This window comes from Mus musculus, chromosome 8, assembly GCF_000001635.26.
Source record: "Mus musculus strain C57BL/6J chromosome 8, GRCm38.p6 C57BL/6J".
Classification (NCBI taxonomy): Eukaryota; Metazoa; Chordata; class Mammalia; order Rodentia; family Muridae; genus Mus; species Mus musculus.
Window position 1 is genome coordinate 106802524 of NC_000074.6, and position 20227 is coordinate 106822750.

The 20227-nt window shown below is 46.0% G+C and overlaps 1 protein-coding gene across 1 annotated transcript in view; it reads left to right on the forward strand.

The window, feature by feature from the left end:
* The window catches only part of Tango6 (transport and golgi organization 6), a 168372-nt gene that overhangs the window by 119456 nt on the left and 28689 nt on the right, over positions 1-20227 (forward strand). Inside the window, exons 16-17 of the mRNA NM_173037.1 lie at positions 4518-4669; positions 15933-16046. Coding sequence (NP_766625.1) covers positions 4518-4669; positions 15933-16046 — 266 coding nt within the window. The remainder of the gene's footprint in view (positions 1-4517; positions 4670-15932; positions 16047-20227) is intronic.

The following is a 20227-nucleotide window of genomic DNA, read 5'->3' on the forward strand; positions in this document are numbered from 1 at the left end:
TTAGATATGCCATGTTGGACTGATTTTTCTCGTGACCTTGACAGAATTGCAGTGTTGACTCTGGGACACGTGGTAACAAGTCAGTTTATCACAGCAAGGACAGACTAGCAGGTGACAGATCAGATCTTTTTTTTTTTTTTTTTTTTTTTTTTTTAAGATTTATTTATTTATTTATTTATTTATTATATGTAAGTACACTGTAGCTGTCTTCAGATGCACCAGAAGAGGGCATCAGATCTCATTACAGATGGTTGTGAGCCACCATGTGGTTGCTGGGATTTGAACTTCGGACCTTCGGAAGAGCAGTCGGGTGCTCTTACCCACTGAGCCATCTCACCAGCCCCCGACAGATCAGATCTTACCATCTGTCTCCTGTTTGCCCCTTGGATCAGCAGGCGTCTGCAGTGTCACATGGCCCTACCGCTCTGTGCCTGTCTCAGTAATGGGAATCCAGCCTGAGAAGTACTTGTTCCTTTCTGCAGTTACTGACTTAGTCACAGGAAACACTGTGGTTTTGACGATTTGACACTGTTAGTCGGCCGAGTCCAAGACAGGGTTAAATCTTCTCTGCTTTCTTTGCACTGTGGGCTTAATATTTTTTCACCTACTAAAGTACTTTCTTTTTATGAACTTTTTATGAAGTTGTTCAAACAAATTTAAATTCTTCCAGAATTTCCTTGAACATACAACTTAGGAAGGTGGTTGCTGAGTTCAGGGAAGAAAGAGAGTTGCAGATAGCCAGGTGATATTACCATGTCGTGAAGTAAAAGCCCTTAGATGTAGGCTGGAACAGACAGGCTGACTAGGCCCTACCCAGGCTTCACTGTGTTCTCCTGCCTGAGATGTGGGGAATCGCCCGAGGAGGTAGCGCGGCTCCAGCCTCAGTTTCCAGGAGGGTCTGAGGCTGCGGCTGACCATCTGCAGGAAGAACGTCTGGAAAGTAGGAGTGGGAAATTTGAGAGTTGTTCTTCATGAAACCCGTAAGTCATGCATATTGTTAAGGAGACAAGAATAAAACAGTGAATGTTTGCCCGTGGGGATGGGGTTAGGGGTGTAGGGCGCTTGTGTTGTGCTCCATTGTCCAAACAAAAGGTCGGGAAGGTTTTAGGGGCTGGTGACTCCAGGAAGAGTCAACGAAGACATTGGAGCATTTGGTAAAGGAAACAAAGAAATGAAAGCCCCAGCCTGGGTAGGGTAAGTGTGGTTCACAGCCGGGCAGTGGCAAACCAAAACAAACAAACAAAAAAGTGTGGTTTGTTGCTTAAGCAGATAACAAGGAATAATAGTGGGTATCTTAGAGCCTCAGATTTGTTTTGTTTTGTTTTGTTTTTCAAGACAGGGTTTCTCTGTGTAGCCCTGGCTGTCCTGGAACTCACTCTGTAGACCAGGCTGGCCTCTAACTCAGAAATCCGCCTGCCTCTGCCTCCCAAGTGCTGGGATTAAAGGCATGCGCCACCACGCCCAGCTGAGCCTCAGATTTAAATGTACAATTAAATGAGTTAGCCAATAGGTATGAAATACTGAGCATATAACCTATCCTCCCAGGCTTCTACTAGAAATAGTGGGTTTATTTTTGGTTTTTAAGTAGATTAACAGGTATCTAAATATGACTTAGCTTTTTTGCAAGTTCTTGTATGTATGTATGTGTGTGTGTGTGTGTGTGTGTGTGTGTGTTACTCATCCAGAGGACAAGAACTATTCCCAGCACCCACATGGCAGCTCAATACCCTCTGTAACTCCAAGATCTGACTCCATCACATAGACATACATGCAGGCAAAGCACCAATGCACATAAAGAAATGAATACATTATTTAAAAAGAGAATGTGAAAATATAAGAGTTGTGCTGGTTACCAAGCTATTGACTCAGTTAAATTTTCCTTCAAAAAAGGAAAATAGCCAGGGAGTGGTGGCGCACACCGTTAATCCCAGCACTCGGGAGACAGAGGCAGGTGAATTTCTGAGTCCGAGGCCAGCCTGGTCTACAGAGTGAGTTCCAGGACAGCCAGGGCTACATAGGGAGACCCCATCTCAAAACAAACAACAAAACCCATAAATAAATAAATAAATAAATAAATAAATAAATAAGTTAATTTGGAAGCTGCTTTATTAGTCTATGCTTTGAGTCAAGATAAAAAACCTTTTAAGAGGCTGGAGAGGTAACTGGGTGGTTAAGACTGTCTGCCATTCTTTCAGATGATACAAATTCAGTTCCCAGCACCCACATGGCAGCTCACAACCACCTGTAGCTCCAGCTGCAAGGAACTCAGCGCCCTCCTCTGTAGTCTGTGGTGCATATCCGTGCACATGGACACTCATATACATATAATTTTAAAGTAGTAAAATCTTTTAAAAATAATATACAAATATTCATTTCCTATATTTTGGCATGTTTAGCTTTTTTGGATTTTGTACTGTTAGATGCAAAACCTGCACAGAAGCACTCTACAGTTTACAAAGCAGGAAGTTTCAATAATCTCTCCAGGTGCTGGAGCCCCTGGAAGTGGAGGTACTGGCGGCTGTTGGCCTCCTGAGGTGGGTCCTAGGGTTTGCAAGAGCAGTGCAAACTTCTAGCCACTGGGCCACTGGGCCACCTCTCCAGCACGCACCATTCATGCTGTATTTAAGAACATCGTTGTGATATTGTTGGTGCTCAAGCTTTGCTGGAGCAGGGTTGGGAATGTGGCTCAGGGGTAGAGTGCTCGCCTGGCATGCGTGAGGCCTTAGTTCAATTATCAGCCCTGCCGGTGGCACCCAGCCCTCCCCCAAAAAACGAGTTGCTGATTGAGTTGATGAGACACTCCTTAGTATTCATCCTTCAGCTTTTCTCTTCCAGTGAATTTTGTTCTTTCTTTATTGGATAATGAGAGCTATGTTTCCCTTTCTGACTTAGCTACCGAGAATTACTAAACTAAATTTTGAATTCATTTACAATAACTATACTTAGCACGGGATGTCTGCAGTCTTCACTGTGGAGTTGTAAAATATTTATTTTGGGGCTGGAGATGTCGATCAGTTGGTAGAAATGTTTCTGGGCACGCACACAGCCCTGGGCTTGCTCTCCAGCACCACATAAGCCGAGAGCCATAGGGAGCACATGTCTGTGATTCTAGTGTTTGGAGGGAAGAGACAGGAGGATCAGGTCAAGGGCGTTCTCAACTATTTAGGGAGTTTGAGGACAGCCTGGTCTGTGTGAAAGCCTGTCTCAAAAATTTATATTCATAATGGCTGATTTCAATGTTAGCTATTGTCAGTTGTCTCATATCCTTAGTATGGAATGAGCAATGAACAATATAGTAAGTGAGCTGAGTCATGAGTGACAGCGAAGGGTCACTCCAGGGACACCATGGTTAGGTTGGGTGAAATAGTACTGGCTGCGGGCTGGAGAGGTGGTCCAGTGGTTAAGAGCACTCTGCTGCTCTTCCAGAGGATTAGAGTTCAGTTCCCAGCACCCACAGGGTGGCTCACAGCTATCAGTAACCCCAGTTCCAAGAGATTTACTGCCCTCTTCTGGCTTCTGTGAGTACTGCATACATGTGGTACACAGCTATCCATGCAGGCAAAATGCCCTTCCCATAAAACACAATAATGGTGCTTATCCTCATGAAGAGAATGCTGTCTCTGTTCTCAGTAGAAAAGAAACCAGATTACTGATGAGAGCCGGGCAGGGGTGGGCACGCCTGCAATCCCAGCACTCAGGAGGCAGAAGCAGCCAGATCTCTTGAGTTTGAGCTCTGCCTGTTCTACACAGTAAGTTCCAGAACTGTCAGGGTTACACAGAGAAACTGCTTCAATCAATCAACCAATCAATCACTGATCAGAGCCTCTCTAACTAAATGGATAAATAAATGAGTAGCTGATCAGAGCATCTCCATGGTACTATGTGGTCCGTTTTCCTTCAGTTGTATTTTCAGTTGGCATTGGACTTACTATCTAATTGAGGATCACTTTGAATTTTTGACTTTACTGCCTCTTCTGAGTCCTGGGATTGTAGCTCTCAACCACACTGAGTTTCTGTCAGTGCTAGGGATCCGACCCAGAGCTATGTGCATGCCAGGCAAGTACTTTCCCATCGGAGCTCTGTCTCCAGCCCTGAGTATGTTCTGTTTTCTAGGCTGAAAACAGACTGTGGCAGGGCAGAGTGAGACACAGACCCGCATGGAGAGTGATAAGACCACAGTGGTCAGCGCTTGTCTGTCTGCACCCACCATCTAAACTTTAGGCCTCTTAAAGGATGCTTTATTAATTTTTATATCTAAAGAACATTAGCGTATCTAACAGAGGGTGCCTTGAAGCCAGCTGTGGAGTTCAAGCTGACTTTGAACACAGGAACTTCCTTCATCCTCTATATTACAGTGCTATATTATAGACATGCACCATCATGAGCCCTGAGCACAACTTTCAGTGGTTGTCTATGTCCACTGCAGAGTGTAAGGCCGCATGCAGCCATGGCAGTGGCTCTGTTTCACCAGTGCGGAGCTGAAATGTTAAAGGATTTTTATGTTTCTTTTCCTACAGGGGACATGGTCTCGAAATACCGGGAACCTTTGATCCACACCTTCCTGCGGGGAGTGAGAGATCCAGATGCTGCACACAGGGCCAGCAGCTTAGCCAACCTGGGAGAGCTGTGCCAGTGCCTGCACTTCCTGCTGGGCCCCGTGGTTCATGAGGTGCTGTATGCAGAGTTGTTTTCCCTGAGACTGTGATAACATGGGATCTTGAGTCAGATCTGTGGTCTTTCCCATCTGTTGCTGTCTTCCTCTGACTGGACAGATCAGTCATTTAACCTCACTGGGCTGTCCATTTAGACTCCCCCTCCTCAACTTAGTCCATTTTGAAGCTGTATTTATTTTTAAATATTAAACAAAGCTTTCCATGAGGAGGTTTTCATGTAGGTATTGCAGCTCCCAGAGGAGGAATCACCTGCTGAGCCCGGGAGCCACAGCCTGTTCTTCCCTTCCTCCCTTCCTCAGTGCTTCCTGGCTTCTCATGAGACAGTACATCTCCTAAGATTTATCGGAGGGTCCAGAGTGTGGAAGGAGGCATCCAGGGATGGCACCCTCTGCTCTGAGCGCACACAGCCTTTATATAGGCTGTCTTCGGGGGTGGAGCTCTCTTAGGGGGTGGAGCTCTCTTAGGGGGTGGAGCTTTCAAGGGCAGAGCTTTCTAGCATGAGCATTGGTGGGATTTCAAATCCTGAGCTTGGGGGAGCTCAGGGATTAGTGGGTTTTCCTGTCCAAGGATTGGTGGGTTTTCATGCTCAAAAAATGGTTGGGTTTCTGTGAGAAGTTCAGAGATTGATGGGTTTTCGTATTTAGGGATTGGTGGCTTTTGTTCAGACTTTTCACCATAAATTAGCATAATCTGGGGAGGGTCCTGTTAAGGAGCTGGAGATGACTTTTGTGATAGTTGCTTAGGCTAGAAATACCGTTCTGACAGTTAGGGAGGTCTGGAGAGGGGCCTGGCTGCTGGAGCTCCTCAGGTGTGGCCTTGCCACTCTCCTGCCCTGAGGGTTTACAAAGTTTTCAAAGGGAGCCCACAGCAGGGAAGGCACTTAGTGGCATGGATAGCCAACACTACACCTATGGCCTTCTTTTCTACCTTTCACAGTCCCTATTTTAATTTCATGATTTCTACACACACACACACACACACACACACAGAGATGCAAGCTTGCAGGCAGATGAACATGTACACACATGTACAGGGCACATATATAAAAATAAAATATTTGATTCAAACATGAGAAAAAGCCTGCAGCATTTGTCTTTTTAAATGTAAGATACTTTTTTTCAAGATAATTTTCAGTTCAACTCACTTTCTTGTAACTCATCTATATTTTCTCATTGTGTGTGTGTGTGTGTGTGTGTGCTCAACCCATTTTCTTTCCTCATTCATCTTTTGATAGACATCTAGGTTGGGCTTGTTTCCTAACTCTAGTGGATAGTACAGCAATCAAGCATATATGTGCTAGTAGATCTATGGTAGGACACAGAGCCCTTTGGGGATCCTATTAATTATTGATTCCCTAATAATCTATATACTTGTCATAGTAATTTGTTACCTTAACTTTCCCTATTTGTTTCTTTATTGAAAGATGTCTTTCAAATTGAACATCTCTACTCTAAAATCCACAATGTTGATGCCAATATGATGTCACAATTAGAAAATTCTCTATACCATGAAACTTGGTACAATCCATAAAATTATTTAAAATGTTGTATAGAGCCAGGCAGTGGTAGCACACACCTTTAATCCCAGCCCTTGAGAGCAGAGGGAGACAGATCTCCAGGCTTAAGGCCAGCCTGGTCTACAGAGTGAGTTCTAGGACAGCCAGTGCTACACAGAGAAACCCAATCTTGAAAAACAAACAAACAAACAAAAAGGTATATAGAATTATCTTCTGACCAACTGTCTAAAATTTATATGAAATATAATTAAACTTCATGTTCAACAAAAAAAAAACCTAAACTCCATAACAGTTTGGTCCCAAGCATTTTAGAAAAGAGGCGCTCGGCCCGTGCAGTTAGAGTCTCAAGTTCCATTTTCCTCACCCGTGCATAGAAACAACTAGTAAATTGTTGGAAAGATTCTGGTGCAGCTGACAAATCTGAAGAAGCTTTGAGGTTGAGCTAGACTGACCTTTTCTTCATTGTCTGGAACTTCTGGGAGTCATTTCTATTTACCAAAAAAGTCTTAGACAAATACTCTTTGATGGCCCTTCTTGGTCACACAGGCACCAGGTGGTCAGCTCGGAACCCCCAGGAACCATACTTACTGTAAAATTATGAGGCCAAACAGTCCCTGGACATCGTGGTCCCTGAACCCAAACGTGAAGACCACTTGCTTCCTCCATCCCCGGCCTAGTCCCTGTCACTTAGAGATGTCACAGCATGTAGCAGAGTGAGCTATCTTTTGTAACACCTAGGAAATGTCGGATTTTGTTTCTCTTTTCATTATTGGAGCCCCCCCGACATGTTGACAGCAAACCACATTTCCAGGCCTTCTTGGGAGTGGGGCTGGGGCCCAGCTTGACCCTTTACTGACCTGTTTCACTTGAGCAAATGGATCCCGTGGGCTTCTTTGTTGTTGGTTATTTGTTGTTGTTGCTTGGTTTTACTGCAGTGTGATGAGGCGGCGTCTGTGTCTCATGTAAGATCTATTCAACGGCTTTTCTTGGGAGCCTACTACATGCCCAAGCAGTTTCCCGAGACATCTCATTCTTCAGAGTACACAGCAGTGCTTATCTTCCTAGAAATGCTTCTCTAGGAGACAGACAGTAAAGAATCTCCAGGGCTGGGCCCGCGAGACAGCTCAGAAGGTCGGGTGCTGGGTCAGAGCCTGATGAGCTCTTAACCCCAGGACCCACGCGAGCCACTGATCAAAGAGAGGCTTTAATGTGGCTCACAGGCTGTCACGGTGGGGACATTGCAGCAAGAGCATGAGGTCACACTGATCTACAAACAGGAAAGCAGAGAGACAGTGCTGCCTGCTTACCCTCTTTATGCTCTAGTTTCTATCATAGTTCTTGGCCTGTGGTGGGCACTGTGTTACCTGATTAACGGCGACTGCAGAGGGCAGTAAGGCTATCTGGGAAGGCTAGTCCCCACAAGTTTGAAAGTCGTCATAACAGCGGGCAGTTAATACCTTACATATGCCAACTGATCTAGTGCTAACAGAGGAAACTGAGGCACAGAAAGACTAAACAAGTTACCAAGGTATGCAGGGAGCAGGTGGCAGGGCTGGGATTTGAATGTGGGCAGTTCCAGGATTCACCCTCTCTACCATTTTCCTGAATTGCCTTGCAAATGTTTTCAGTTTACTTACAAGATTGCCTTTGTGTCTTGAAACGAAACAGTACTGCCATTTGAGAAAAGCCACAGGCAGCAGCTCTTGCTTTAATAGAGCCTGAATTGGGGGGGGGGAGCTTCAGACAGCAATGTATTCTCTCTGATTTGAAAAACTGTTTCCCTCCCATATAATTTCTGCCTGCTCCTCTTAGATTTTCTTCTTCTGTAGCATCCCACGCTTGCCTTGTCATCAGTGCCAAAGCAGCTACCTCAGGTGGACGACAAGTTTGAACACGCTTGGAGACCTGCCAGGCTTACCGTTTCATCCTCCCAGCTCTTCTTTAGTCATTCACATGAAAAGAGAGGGGGATCTTTGCTGTGCACGCTGCACGTGCCTGCGTGCATGCATGTGTGCATGTGTGTTTGTGTGCATGTGTGCTTGTGTGACAGAGAGAGAAACACACAGAGATGGAGATGGAACCCAGAACCTTGCATATGCAAGGCAAGTCTTTCCCACGAGCTGTATTCCTAGCCATTGTTTTTTCCTGAGACTGCCACAGCTTTCAAGATACTTGAATTACAAGTATGCTTCACTCTCATTATCAACTTGACTGGACTTCTAGCCCTCTCTGGCTGTTGGTTCTGTGAGGGTAATTTCCAGGAGATTGAGCTTAGAAGGAAAGACCTGCCATGAATGTGGTGGTCCCATGATCTGGGCTGAATAAAAAGAGACAAAGGGGAAACCAGCTGTGCACTAGCGATCATATGTCCCTGCTTCCTGACTGCAGAGGGAAGAGGACCTTAGTCATCTTCTGCCATGCCTCCCCACTGTAATGGACTGTAGTCTCTTATACTATGAGCCAGAATCAATCCCTCCTCCCTTAGGATGCTTCTGTCAAGTGTTTTGTCACAAGGGAAGTAACGAATACAGACAATTGATACCAAGAAGTGGAGCCTTTGCTGTGGTAACCCTGACCACCCAGAGAAGGGCAACGGTCAGCTGCCAAGGTCCCACAGAGGCCACTATAACTGAATAGAAGAGGCATTCTGGGTCTCAGGCTGGCAGCAACACTTGATGACATCATCCATAGGCATGCAAAATGCAAGTTGTCATGCGAGGATGCACCAAGGTTTCAGTGCATGGTGGGGTGGGATTCCCTGCAGGGAGGACATCACAGGCCCTTGGGAAAAAATATGAAGGGGAATCTAAATTGAAATGGAAACCTATGATGTTGGAGCTACAGGACCCTGAGCTCAGGCTCAGAGCAGACTCAGCTGAAGGGAGAACTGCATATGACAGAACTGGAGGATGGGGGCTTCCATGCATACATGATGTCGCTAAGGGTCCCAAGGCGCCAGATGGAGAGGTAGGGTTTAGTTCTGTTCTGAGGTTTCAGGTTTGCTTGGTCTTTTCTGGATATTCTCTCATTCTTCCCTATGGAAGCGTGTTTAGCCTGTGCCGTTGTATCTTAGACGTATGTTTTCCTTTTTTCTTTTCTCTTCTTTTCTTTCCTTTTCTTTTCTTTCCTTGTTTGTTTTGTTTTGTGGGGCTCACATTAGGAGATTGCCTTAAGTATTAAATGAGACTTGAATAGTGGTAGAACTGTTAAGACTTTAGAGCCTTGAAGAATTGACTTTGCCTTATGAGATGGCTCTTACTCTTTGAGGACAGAAGGTGGTTGTGATTTTAAGGAATATTGTGATTTTTAAAGCAGTGTGTTTAGCCTGGCAGTGGTTTGCACAGACCTTTATCCCAGCACCCGCAGGCAGAGGTAGATCTCTGTCTGATGGAGGTATATTTGTAGTTAATCTTCATTTGTCAACTTGCTGGGATTTATAATCCCCTAGAGGCACACTCAGAGGTATCAATGGAGATGTTTCTAGAGAGGTTTAACTGAGAAGAGAACACTCACCCCATGGTTGGAGTCTCAGACTGAATGAAAAGAGAAAGGGGGGAGATAAGATGAAATTCTGCATTCATCTGTCTAATTCCTAGCTGTGGCTGCAATGTGAACCTGCCTCATGTTCCTATCTCCATGCCATTCCACAGTGAGAGACTGCATTCCTTCTTACGCTCTGAGCCAAAATGAATCTTTATTCTCTAAGTTGTTCCTGGAAGGCATTTGGTCTCAACAATGAAAGAGATAACTAATAAAACACTGCTTAGCTGCTGATTTTTTGTTTTGTTTTGTTTTTAGGAGTTTTGTTTTGTTGTTGTTGTTTTTTTGTTTTTTGACAGAGTTTCTCTGTGTAGCCCTGGCTGTCCTGGAACTCACTCTATAGACCAGGCTGGCCTTGAACTCAGAAATCCGCCTGCCTCTGCCTCCCAAGTGCTGGGATTAAAGGCGTGCACCATCACCACTCAGCAGCTGTGGATTCTTTAGTAGGTCATTTTGCTTAGTCATTCAGTACACATATTTTGAACATATACTCTGCCAGTTGGGCCTACAGCCAAGCTATGTGCTGGATGGTAAGAGCCAGATGTGAGTACAGGAAAAATCTCTGTCCTCATAGATCTGACACTTTGGAGATGAGGCACACAGAGTAGATAAATAAATATATCACGCACAACGGCAAGTCACCTGGAAGTTACACCTACTGAGATAAGAGGCAGTTTGTTGTTGAACACAAATGACATGGACAAGCAAAGTTTTCCGTTAAGTGACATCTGAGCAAAGATGTAAGGGAAGAGGTTCTCCATGTACCTGGAGGATAGCATTCTAGGTAGGGACCTAAGAGGGGGAGGGTAAGAGAAAGAGTAGAAGCCAGCGTTGGAAAGGGGGTCGAGAGTCCACAGAGGGCTTGCGTCATCTTTGGGCTTTTCCTTTGTGTGAGATGAGCAGACAGAGCAGAAGAAATGCAGTGATCTGATTTGTTCCAGATCACTGTGACATCTTCATTAGCTCTTCAGCATTTAAGGAAGGCTACTGAAACCTCCTGTCTGAGAGGTACCTAGCCTCCGGCACTGAGAGAGAAGGAACATTAACGTATAGAGACAAAGGACTCTTTCTGTCAAGAAATATCAGTAGAATAAATGTATAAAATGGATGACAAGAAAATGATTGAGTAGACCAAGCACAAAGGGCGAGCACAAAGCTGGGACCCTGTGTGAAGTCATACTGATGAGTGCTAGGAAGAGGAGGCACAGTCATACTGATGAGTGCTAGGAAGAGGAGGCACAGTCATACTGATGAGTGCTAGGAAGAGGAGGCCCAGTCATACTGATGAGTGCTAGGAAGAGGAGGCACAGTCATACTGATAAGTGCTAGGAAGAGGAGACACAGTCATACTGATGAGTGCTAGGAAGAGGAGGCACAGTCATACTGATGAGTGCTAGGAAGAGGAGACACAGTCATACTGATGAGTGCTAGGAAGAGGAGGCACAGTCATACTGATGAGTGCTAGGAAGAGGAGGCACAGTCATACTGATAAGTGCTAGGAAGAGGAGACACAGTCATACTGATGAGTGCTAGGAAGAGGAGGCACAGTCATACTGATAAGTGCTAGGAAGAGGAGGCACAGTCATACTGATGAGTGCTAGGAAGAGGAGGCACAGTCATACTGATAAGTGCTAGGAAGAGGAGACACAGTCATACTGATGAGTGCTAGGAAGAGGAGGCACAGTCATACTGATAAGTGCTAGGAAGAGGAGGCACAGTCATACTGATGAGTGCTAGGAAGAAGAGGCACAATCTACTTTGTTAGAAAGTTGGACTAGCCATGAAACTTCCTCTGATGCCCTCTGCCTGGGGACATTTGCCTCTCGCTGTAGCATCTGAAGAGAAGTGTCCGGATTTGTCAGTGGTCCAGGTTTGGGAGCATATTGTATTTCATATGGTGTTGACTGGTTGGGAAGGAAGAGAAGAGGTTCATCTTCCATCTTCATACTGGGAATTCAAGTTTTTCTTCTTTGTTGATGTCAAGATTTGGCCTGTTTAGCGTACATTATCATTTTTTCCACACTTTCTTGTTCATGTTAAACACTGTGTTGCTTGAAACCAAATCTTGATAGGCTCTTTCATCTTTATCACACTGTGTGAAGTAATGTGATCTTAGTGCACCACAGGAAGAGGCCTGTCCTCAATCCAGCAAATTCGGTGTGCCCCAGGCGAAAGGCCTTTGAACAGTCTACTTAAAGAAATGTGCAAAATTCCACATACTTGAGCTGTGAATTCTGGTACCAGGTTACTGTTTATAGTAATTACTTTTCTATTGCTGTGATAAAACATGACTGAATTAACCTTTGTATGAAGGAGTTTATTTGGTCTTACAACTGGAGAGAGCTGGTGGTGGAGTGAAGGCATGGTAGCAGGAAGCTGAAGGCTTACAGCTTTTCATCTTTCTTTCCTTTTTCCTTTTTTTCTTTTTTTGAGACAGGGTCTCTCTATGTAGCCCTGGCTGTCCTAGAACTTTCTTTATAGACCAGGCTGGCCTTGAACTCACAGAGATATGCATGTCTCTGCCTCCCAAGTGCTAGGATCAGAGGTGTGAGCCAGCACATCCAGCAAGGCTCACATTGTGAACCATAAGCATAAAATAAAGAGAGCAACCTAGAAATGTTGCGAGGTGAACACTCAGAGCCTACCCCCATTGATGTACTTCCTCCAGCAAGGTCATACCTGCTGAGGGTCCCAACAGCACTATCAACTGGGGACCACGTATTCAAATGCCAGAGTCTTTGGGGGTATTCTTACTCAAGGTTCTCCACCATCAGTGTAGTTTCCTACGTGGCAGGGTACCTGAGAGGAGACCTTAATGCTTGGGGAGCCCTGAAGAAGCTCAGGTCGCCATCATGGTTCCTAGCAGACTGAGTGAGTCAGGTGAGCTCATAGCAAATGGTGGCTTGCAGTTCCCCAGTGGACTGAGCGTCAGACACTTTAGCACACTAACTGAATTGTAACAAACAAAGCTCTGGGGAAGGGAAGAAAGACAGCTGGGATATTGCAGTCGTGTTTTCTTGGTTCATACCCCAACTCCAGTGGCTTCCCTCCTGGATGGTCCAAAGTCGGTTATTGGCAATTTTGCCATTTGATTGGTTATGGTTATGTTTGCATAGTCTTACTTATACTTGGTGTGTGCCAGCTCTTTGGGGAATGATGGTTTTCCATGATTCAACCTGTGAAGAAAAAGCCTTTAGCAGTCTTGTTTATTAGAATTCGTACACTGACTCTTGGAGCAAGTGTCATGGATTAACACAAAATGATTTCTGTCCTGTGGGAGAACGTAGAATTGGAAAGTGGGGGTGTTATACCAATTCATAAATTAGTAAAGATCTTACATCATGTCTGTGGTTCAGCGAGACTTCTAGAGATGGAAGGCAACAATGGGCCTGTCCTTTGGAGTTGGAGGTGAGAGACAAGCCATGGAGTAGCTGGTCAGACTAGACAGGTAGAAGGTGACAGACAGCCTTGCAGTCTCCCTGTGTCTTGTGTCAGACAGAAGCTCATGGCAGCAGCCTACAGGAAGCTGCATGTAAGCTGGGCCTTAGGCCTGGCCTGAGCGAAAGGAGCTATTTCAGCCTTTAAATAGCACAAGGCCATACAAAAATCTCAGGGCCTTGATAAGCCATTGCATATTCGAAGGATGTGGTCCTGGTGGCAGAGGTATTGAAGAAGGTCCATGGGACTCTTCCATTCTCAGGTCCCAGGCAGTGATTGCCCTGCTGCGGCCTGCCATCCCAGCAGTCCCTAGAGGAACACAGTTCTTTCCACTTTACCTTCAAGATACCATAGGGACTGAAGAATTAACTGTAAAGAGAAAGCCCTTTTCCAAGCAGGATGCTTCTCCCTGGATATCCAAATGCTAGCTTAACAGTGAGAGCCAGGCTCTCTCACTGAGAACTGAGGCACAGGGAGGCACCAGTAGGCTTCTAAAAGGGGAACCATGCTCGCCCAAACTGGAATCATGGCTCTCAAGCTAAACCTTGAGAGGCACAGACAAGCATGTAGGAGCCTTGGCTTAGGAGATTGTTCTGGGTTGGCTTCCTATGTTATGAAAGTCTGGAGAACTTTCATGTGTCTGGAAAGACACAGCCTAGCTGTAACTTGTTTCTCCACCTTCAGTTCCTATCTTGTAAATACTAAGCTTGAAAGTAGAGGTAGCTATTATATTGTTGCCTCTTTGGAGGTGGTCCAAGGAATTCCTCCTAGGACTAAAATGCTTCTACCGTTAATGCCAGGGGCATGGAAGTTGCTCCTGCTGGCCTTGGGTTGGGAGTTCTAGGTCCAAAGCAGAGAAGTAGCTTACTGGATCTTACTGAACAATGGCTCTCCGTAGGTTGCAGTTTCTCTAGGGCTTGTCTTCCCTTCCAAACTGCACGTTTGTGTAATGGATGCGCGACTTGACAGAATGCCAGCGCATGGCAGATGCAATTATATTTCAGAACAAGCCTCCTCCTTCTAATCTCTCTGCCATCACTGATTAATTAGATACTTTGAACTCTGCCCAACTGTTTGAAAGCTGTGAAAAATACAACCTGCATAGTTAAAATTTCTACACAAGCCAGTTTCCTCATTGTGCCTGCATTCTCCATGCTTTGAACATAATAAGTATTTATACATGTTTTCTAATACACGATCTGGCTATTTTCTTATCACGGCTAAAATTCCCTCCACTGTTAGCCAAGAAGTGCAAGCACACAATGAAAACCTAATAGCAAAACTATGTGAGAAACCAGCTTAACAGTTTAGACAAACTCACAGTCTGTTAGTACCACGTGACACACAAGTCCTGCTTGTCATCTTGAAACTTGCATGGGTGCTTCAGAAAAGCTGGTTGTCTCTTTATTGAAGTTTTACAGTATTTTTCTGCATTATGACAAACAGTGGTAGGTTAGGTGGTACAGGATTAGAGAATCTCTCTTTCTCTGTCTCTCCCTTCCCCTCCCCCTCCCCCTCTCCCACTCCCTTTCCCTCCCTCCTCCCCTCCCTCCTCCCCTCCCTCCTGTGTGTGTTCCAGCTTCAAACTCAGGTCCTCATGCCTGTACAGCCTGCAGTACCAACAGTGCTACCCCCAGCCCCACACTGCTCTGTTACATACAATTATTAGGTATGTATATATGGCACCAGTGCGTGCGTGTGTGTGTGTGTGTGTGTGTGTGTGTGTGTGTGTGTGTGTATCCGAGGACAGTGTTCAGGGGTCAGTTCTTCCCTTTCCCCTTTCTGTGGGTTTCAGAGATAGAGCTCAGGCCGGCAGGCTTCAGTAACTCATGCCTCCACCCATTTAACCAGCCCACAGCACCATGTTTTACAAGTAGATTCCTTTCTGAGATACAATTGTCAGGGCCTGAGTGCTAAAAGATCTGTTCCACAAAGGAAGGAACTCAGGCAGAATCAATCTCTCTCTCTCTCTCCTTCTCCCCCTCCCCTCCCCTTCCCTCTTTCCCTCTCCTTCTCACCCTCCCCCTTCTCCTCTCCCTTTCTTTCACTCCCTCTTCCTTTCTCTCTTCCTCTCCCTCCCCCCTCTCTTCCCCTTCCCCACATCCCCATCCCTCCCCCACCTTCTCTTTCTCTTTCCTTCCTTCTTGTGTGGGCACATTTCACACTCGGGTCCTCGTACTTGAAACTGGCTGTGCTGACTTCCCAGAGTGGACACTAGGTTTGCAGGGCTGGGTGGGCAGCAGAGGGGAAGGAGTCTCTCTCTCCTCCTAACCCTGTGCTGCACAGAGGCTTAAGAACATCTGGCCGGGAACTGACACTCCTTAGCTAGGTCCTAGCACCTACCATGACCAGTCCCTCCTTCCTCTGATGTGAAGTTCCGAAAGACGAGCACCTAACACCCTTTCCCTAGGTTTAGAGAGAATCTTGCATTTTGACCTTTCCTTTTTTCAAAAACTCCCTGGTTCCATCCATGAATTTCCAATCAGATTATGACCTTTTCCAGGAAAGCTTGTCTATACCAAACCTCTGCCACTAAATCTCAGCTTCTTCTTTTTTTTTTTTGATTTTCCGAGACAGGGTTTCCCTGTGTAGCGCTGGCTGTCCTGGAACTCACTTCGAGGCTGGCCTTGAACTCTGAAATCCACCTGCCTCTGCCTCCCAAGTGCCAGACTGCTCCTGAGGACTGTGACTGAGAGAGACAGTTGGAGGCCTGTAGGTAATTATGCAACCCTGATTCCTCTTGACTTCTCCCATCTCCCTCCTAGGTGACAGCCTGCCTGATTGCTGTGGCTAAGACAGACAATGATGTTCAAGTGCGCAGAGCTGCAGTCCACGTAGTTGTGCTGCTGCTTCGGGGACTCAGCCAGAAAGCAACAGAGGTAAGCCCGCCTCCCCTTCCTTCCGTTGTCCTGATATCCAGTCTTCTTGTACAGGTCCAGCTCAACCCTTTTCTTAGATATGAGCTGGTCAACAGAGTTTTCATCATTTGCATCTCCAGCTAGAGTCTCTGCAGTGCATTAGAGTTGCACGGTAACTGACTCAGGAAAACCACACAGGCTTACCGAGGCCCTGAGTCCTGGCACTCTCGCGGGGCAGGTTCCAAGGTGAGCTTGGAGTGCAGTCACCGTGCTCTGCAGTCTGAACTCTGGTGAGTGGTATTTCTGACTCACTCCGTTGTTCATGCTTAGGCACAAGAGGCTTCATGTCAGAGACTGGCTTCCTTGCCAGGCCTGACTTCAGTCCATACTTCCACTGTGGCACTTTTTTCTTCCTTCAGGGGGTTTGATTGGACCTCTCCCTGGTGTATAGCTAATATAGGAAGAAAGTTTATGCATCCGAATGTGTGCCTAGATCAAGTGACCTCAAATTAATTTCTTTCTTGCTTCTAATGGAACCGCCTTCCCAGCTGATTTCAGATAGAGCCTGCATTAATAATTCACTTGCTGGCACACACAGACTCATCTGTGGCCTGCACATCAGTATTTAACCAAACCTCCAGGAAGCCATTGTGAGAGTGATTGTTCTGCCACACAGAACAGCTTTATTCATGCTTATAGTTACCGTGTCAGGTTGCGGAGGCCTGTTTGTACATGTAGGCACTCTCAGTCACCCTCTTCCCACCTCACACAGCCATGCTTCCTCCATCAGTACCTCCTTGCCATTGTTCAGCCCGGCAGCTGAACTTCCAAAGGGCCACTTCCCTGATCGTCACCCTCAGCTGCGCCTCTCTGCCTGCCCGCCTTCTCATGCGCCCTGTCTGTGGTGCGGGTTGGCCTGAATGAGCTCATGTGGCATGAACTTGTTTTAAAAGCCTGACTATCGTGGCCTCAACAAGTAAGGATCTGTTTTTGTCAAGTCTCAGGAACCAAGGATAGCAGGAGAGACAGTTCTAGGCACATTTACACCCTTTGGGGGGGGGGGCAGTTTCCTAGAATCACCACCCCTACCCCACCCCAACTTACTTTTGTTTTATTCATTAGCCAGAATGCTCACCTAACCACTCCCCACTGTAAGGTATCTCCATGTTGCAGTTAGCTGGCACATTTCTGCTTGGAACAGAATCAAAGTTTAGTTAGCAAAAAGGAAGGCAGGAAATGGATATTGGGACTGTGGCTAATAGTGACTCAAAGGACGTGGGGAGAAGGGTCTGGCTGAGTCACCAAGCTTCTCTAGAGGAGCAGTGTGCAGTGATGGAGTTCTCAGGGACGCGTGCACCATGACCTGACAATTCATAGAATTAAATGAATTATAAATTCTCAACAAAACACAGCTCTTATGGAAAACCTGTTGTACACATGAGAATTAAGAAACATCTGTGTTAGGTGGGTGGTGGTGCACGCCTTTAATTGTAGCACCAAGGGGCAGAGGCAGGTGGATCTCTGAGTTCCAGGCTAGCCTGGTCTGCAGAGCAGCCAAGGCCACACAGAGAAACCCTGTCTCAAAACAATACAATGCAATACAATACAAGAGAAAAGAAAAAGAAAGGTTTGCTGTTTTCTGTCTTAGTTAAGATCCACAGGGCTGGGATGTAGCTCAGCGGTCTAGCACCTGCCCAGCACTCAGCACAGGAAAAGCCCTAGACTCAATCACCAACCACTCAAGAAACAACTTAGGCTAGGCTTAGTGTCAGATATTTAAAATCCAGCATTTAGGAAGCAAGGCCGGTGGATCATGAGTTTAAGGATAGCCTGGGCTACAGAGCAAGAGCCTACCTCAAGCACAACACAACTTGTGAAGCTTTTGGCAAATATATCATGGTCCCCGTGTTGTTCTTGTTGCTGTTTTTTTTTTCCTTTTGGGGCCAGGGGTTGATTTACATGTTCTAGTCTGCACTAAACTATGTCCCTACTCAATATCACTATTCATATAAATTGCTAATAACTGGGAAGATGGGGTGAGGGGAATATCGGGACTCTATATTAAAATCTTCTATAAGCCTAAAATTAATTAACAATAAAAGTCGGTTTAAAGGCTGGACACATGGCTCAGTAGTTAAGATCATGCGCTGTTCTTGCATAGGGCCCAAGTTTCATTTCCAGTACCCATATTAGTCAGCACCCTGCTTCCTGTAACTCCAGCTTCAGCCAGTAGGATATATATCTGACCTCAGGCACACACAGATACACATCTACACACAAATAAATAATAAAATATATTTAATATTAAGTTACAGCTTTGTAAGGAGAAATCTAAGCTCAGTGTGTTGGTTTACCCTCGTAATCCCAAAACTTGGAAGCTAGAAGCAGGAGGGACAGGGGTTAAAGTTCATTGTCTGCTACAGAACAGGAGCTCCTGGGCCGCATGCATTCAATGAAGCGGATCTCTGAGACTCTAGCTGTGGAGTGTAGCTTACTTGGAAACCTCATACTTCGTGGTTAAAGGCCCTGATTTTGACCCCTAAGGCCCAAAAAGAAAAAATTCTGTTAGTTCATGAATCCTTAGCAAGTGTGAGTTACAGTATGCACACATGAACACACACAAAGGAGAATGTGTATGTGTGTGTGAGTTAGAGAGAAATGATGGGCTTGCACAGTGAAAGATGAAGCGGAAACTCCAAGCCAGCTGTGCTGTCGTGTGCCTGTGATCCTGGCACTCAGGGGTTGAGAGCAGGAGGATCAGGTGGCTGCGCTGGCTACATGGCAAGGTCAAGACTGACATGGGTTACAGGAAGGGAAATGAACGGAAACATTATCCTGGTGTCTCTCGTCTGTAACTAGCTAATGGAAGCAGCACTCTACCTCGTCGAACAGGAATCAGCCTGTGGTCTTGCAGATCTTTGTCACTTTCAAAATGTGGTGTAGACAGGAAATGCCTCTCCTGTTCTCCAAGCCTCATTCTACTCGCACTCACTGAAACTTATAGGTTGTGCTTACGCAGTGAGTGAAGGAAAGGAAGGAGGACGGAAAGACTGTCTCCCCACTGCATCCCTGAGACCAGGTGTGTGGAATCTTGTAAGCGTGGTGTGATTACACCCGGGGCGCTGTAATGAGTGGAGACACTGGCCAGAGCTCACGCTGACATTTCTCCTTGGAGCTGTTTTGCCCCCCAGGAACAGCTGAAGTGAAAACCCTGCTCTGTTGGTGAAGTTGTGTATTTTCTGTTCTGTCCCGCTCCATCACTGTCTCTACAGCTACAGCCAGAAGACAATGCTGGGTTTCATCTGTTGCTCATGGATGTGAAGCCCAGAACCTGTGGTGATGGCATCTGGACAGGGAGGGAGAGGGATAGAGCAGGATAAAGAGGGAAGCCACCACTGCTCTTAGTTCACGAGGCAGTTTTTAGCTCATTCCCATTTGAAAGTAGCCAGAGTTTTGTTTTGTGGCAGTCAACCCAAAATCTGTATGCACTTTCTCATAGGGGGGAAGATGGGTCTCTTCTTAACTTTGTTTTAGCTTTAGATGGTATCTATTTAATTTACAGCATGACAGTTAATAAGCCAGAAGTTACCTTCTTTAAACTCCTATCTACCTAACCTTATTGAAGGATAAATTTGCTAAGAATACCCAGGAGAGGCGGCATGGCCTGTTCGGACCTGTAACTAGTGTTGCTTTCAGAGGTAAGAACAGCCTTCTTGACACAGAAAGAGCGAGCTGGGCAACAGGGTAAAGAGGTGGCACGTGACTCCCACCCTCTTCCCATGTTTGATCTCTGCCCAGGGACTTGCTCGTTCTATGCAGTAGTCTAGAATATACACATTCATAAATTTATTCCAAAAACAGTAATTAGGGCAGTGGACGTTGGGCACTGTCCTGTGACGCTGGCACTGCTTCCCAGAGCAGCCACACAGTCTGTGTGATACAGTGAGCGACCTGCCTGAGAGAGGGAGCAGGCAGGTTTAAGAGGCATCCAGGCTTAGAGGGCTGACTGTGTGCACAGGAGTGTCTGTCTTCTTGGCTTTCACTGCAGGGACAAAGTTAAGAAGTTATTTGCTGAGGCACACAGTACTGTAGGGACATAGCAAGGAGGACTTCTTAGCCCATACTGGAAGGAGTAGTCTAAGACAGCAAGCTGGTGAGAAGAGACTGACAATCTGAGAGAAGATGCAGAGAGCAGGTCCCAG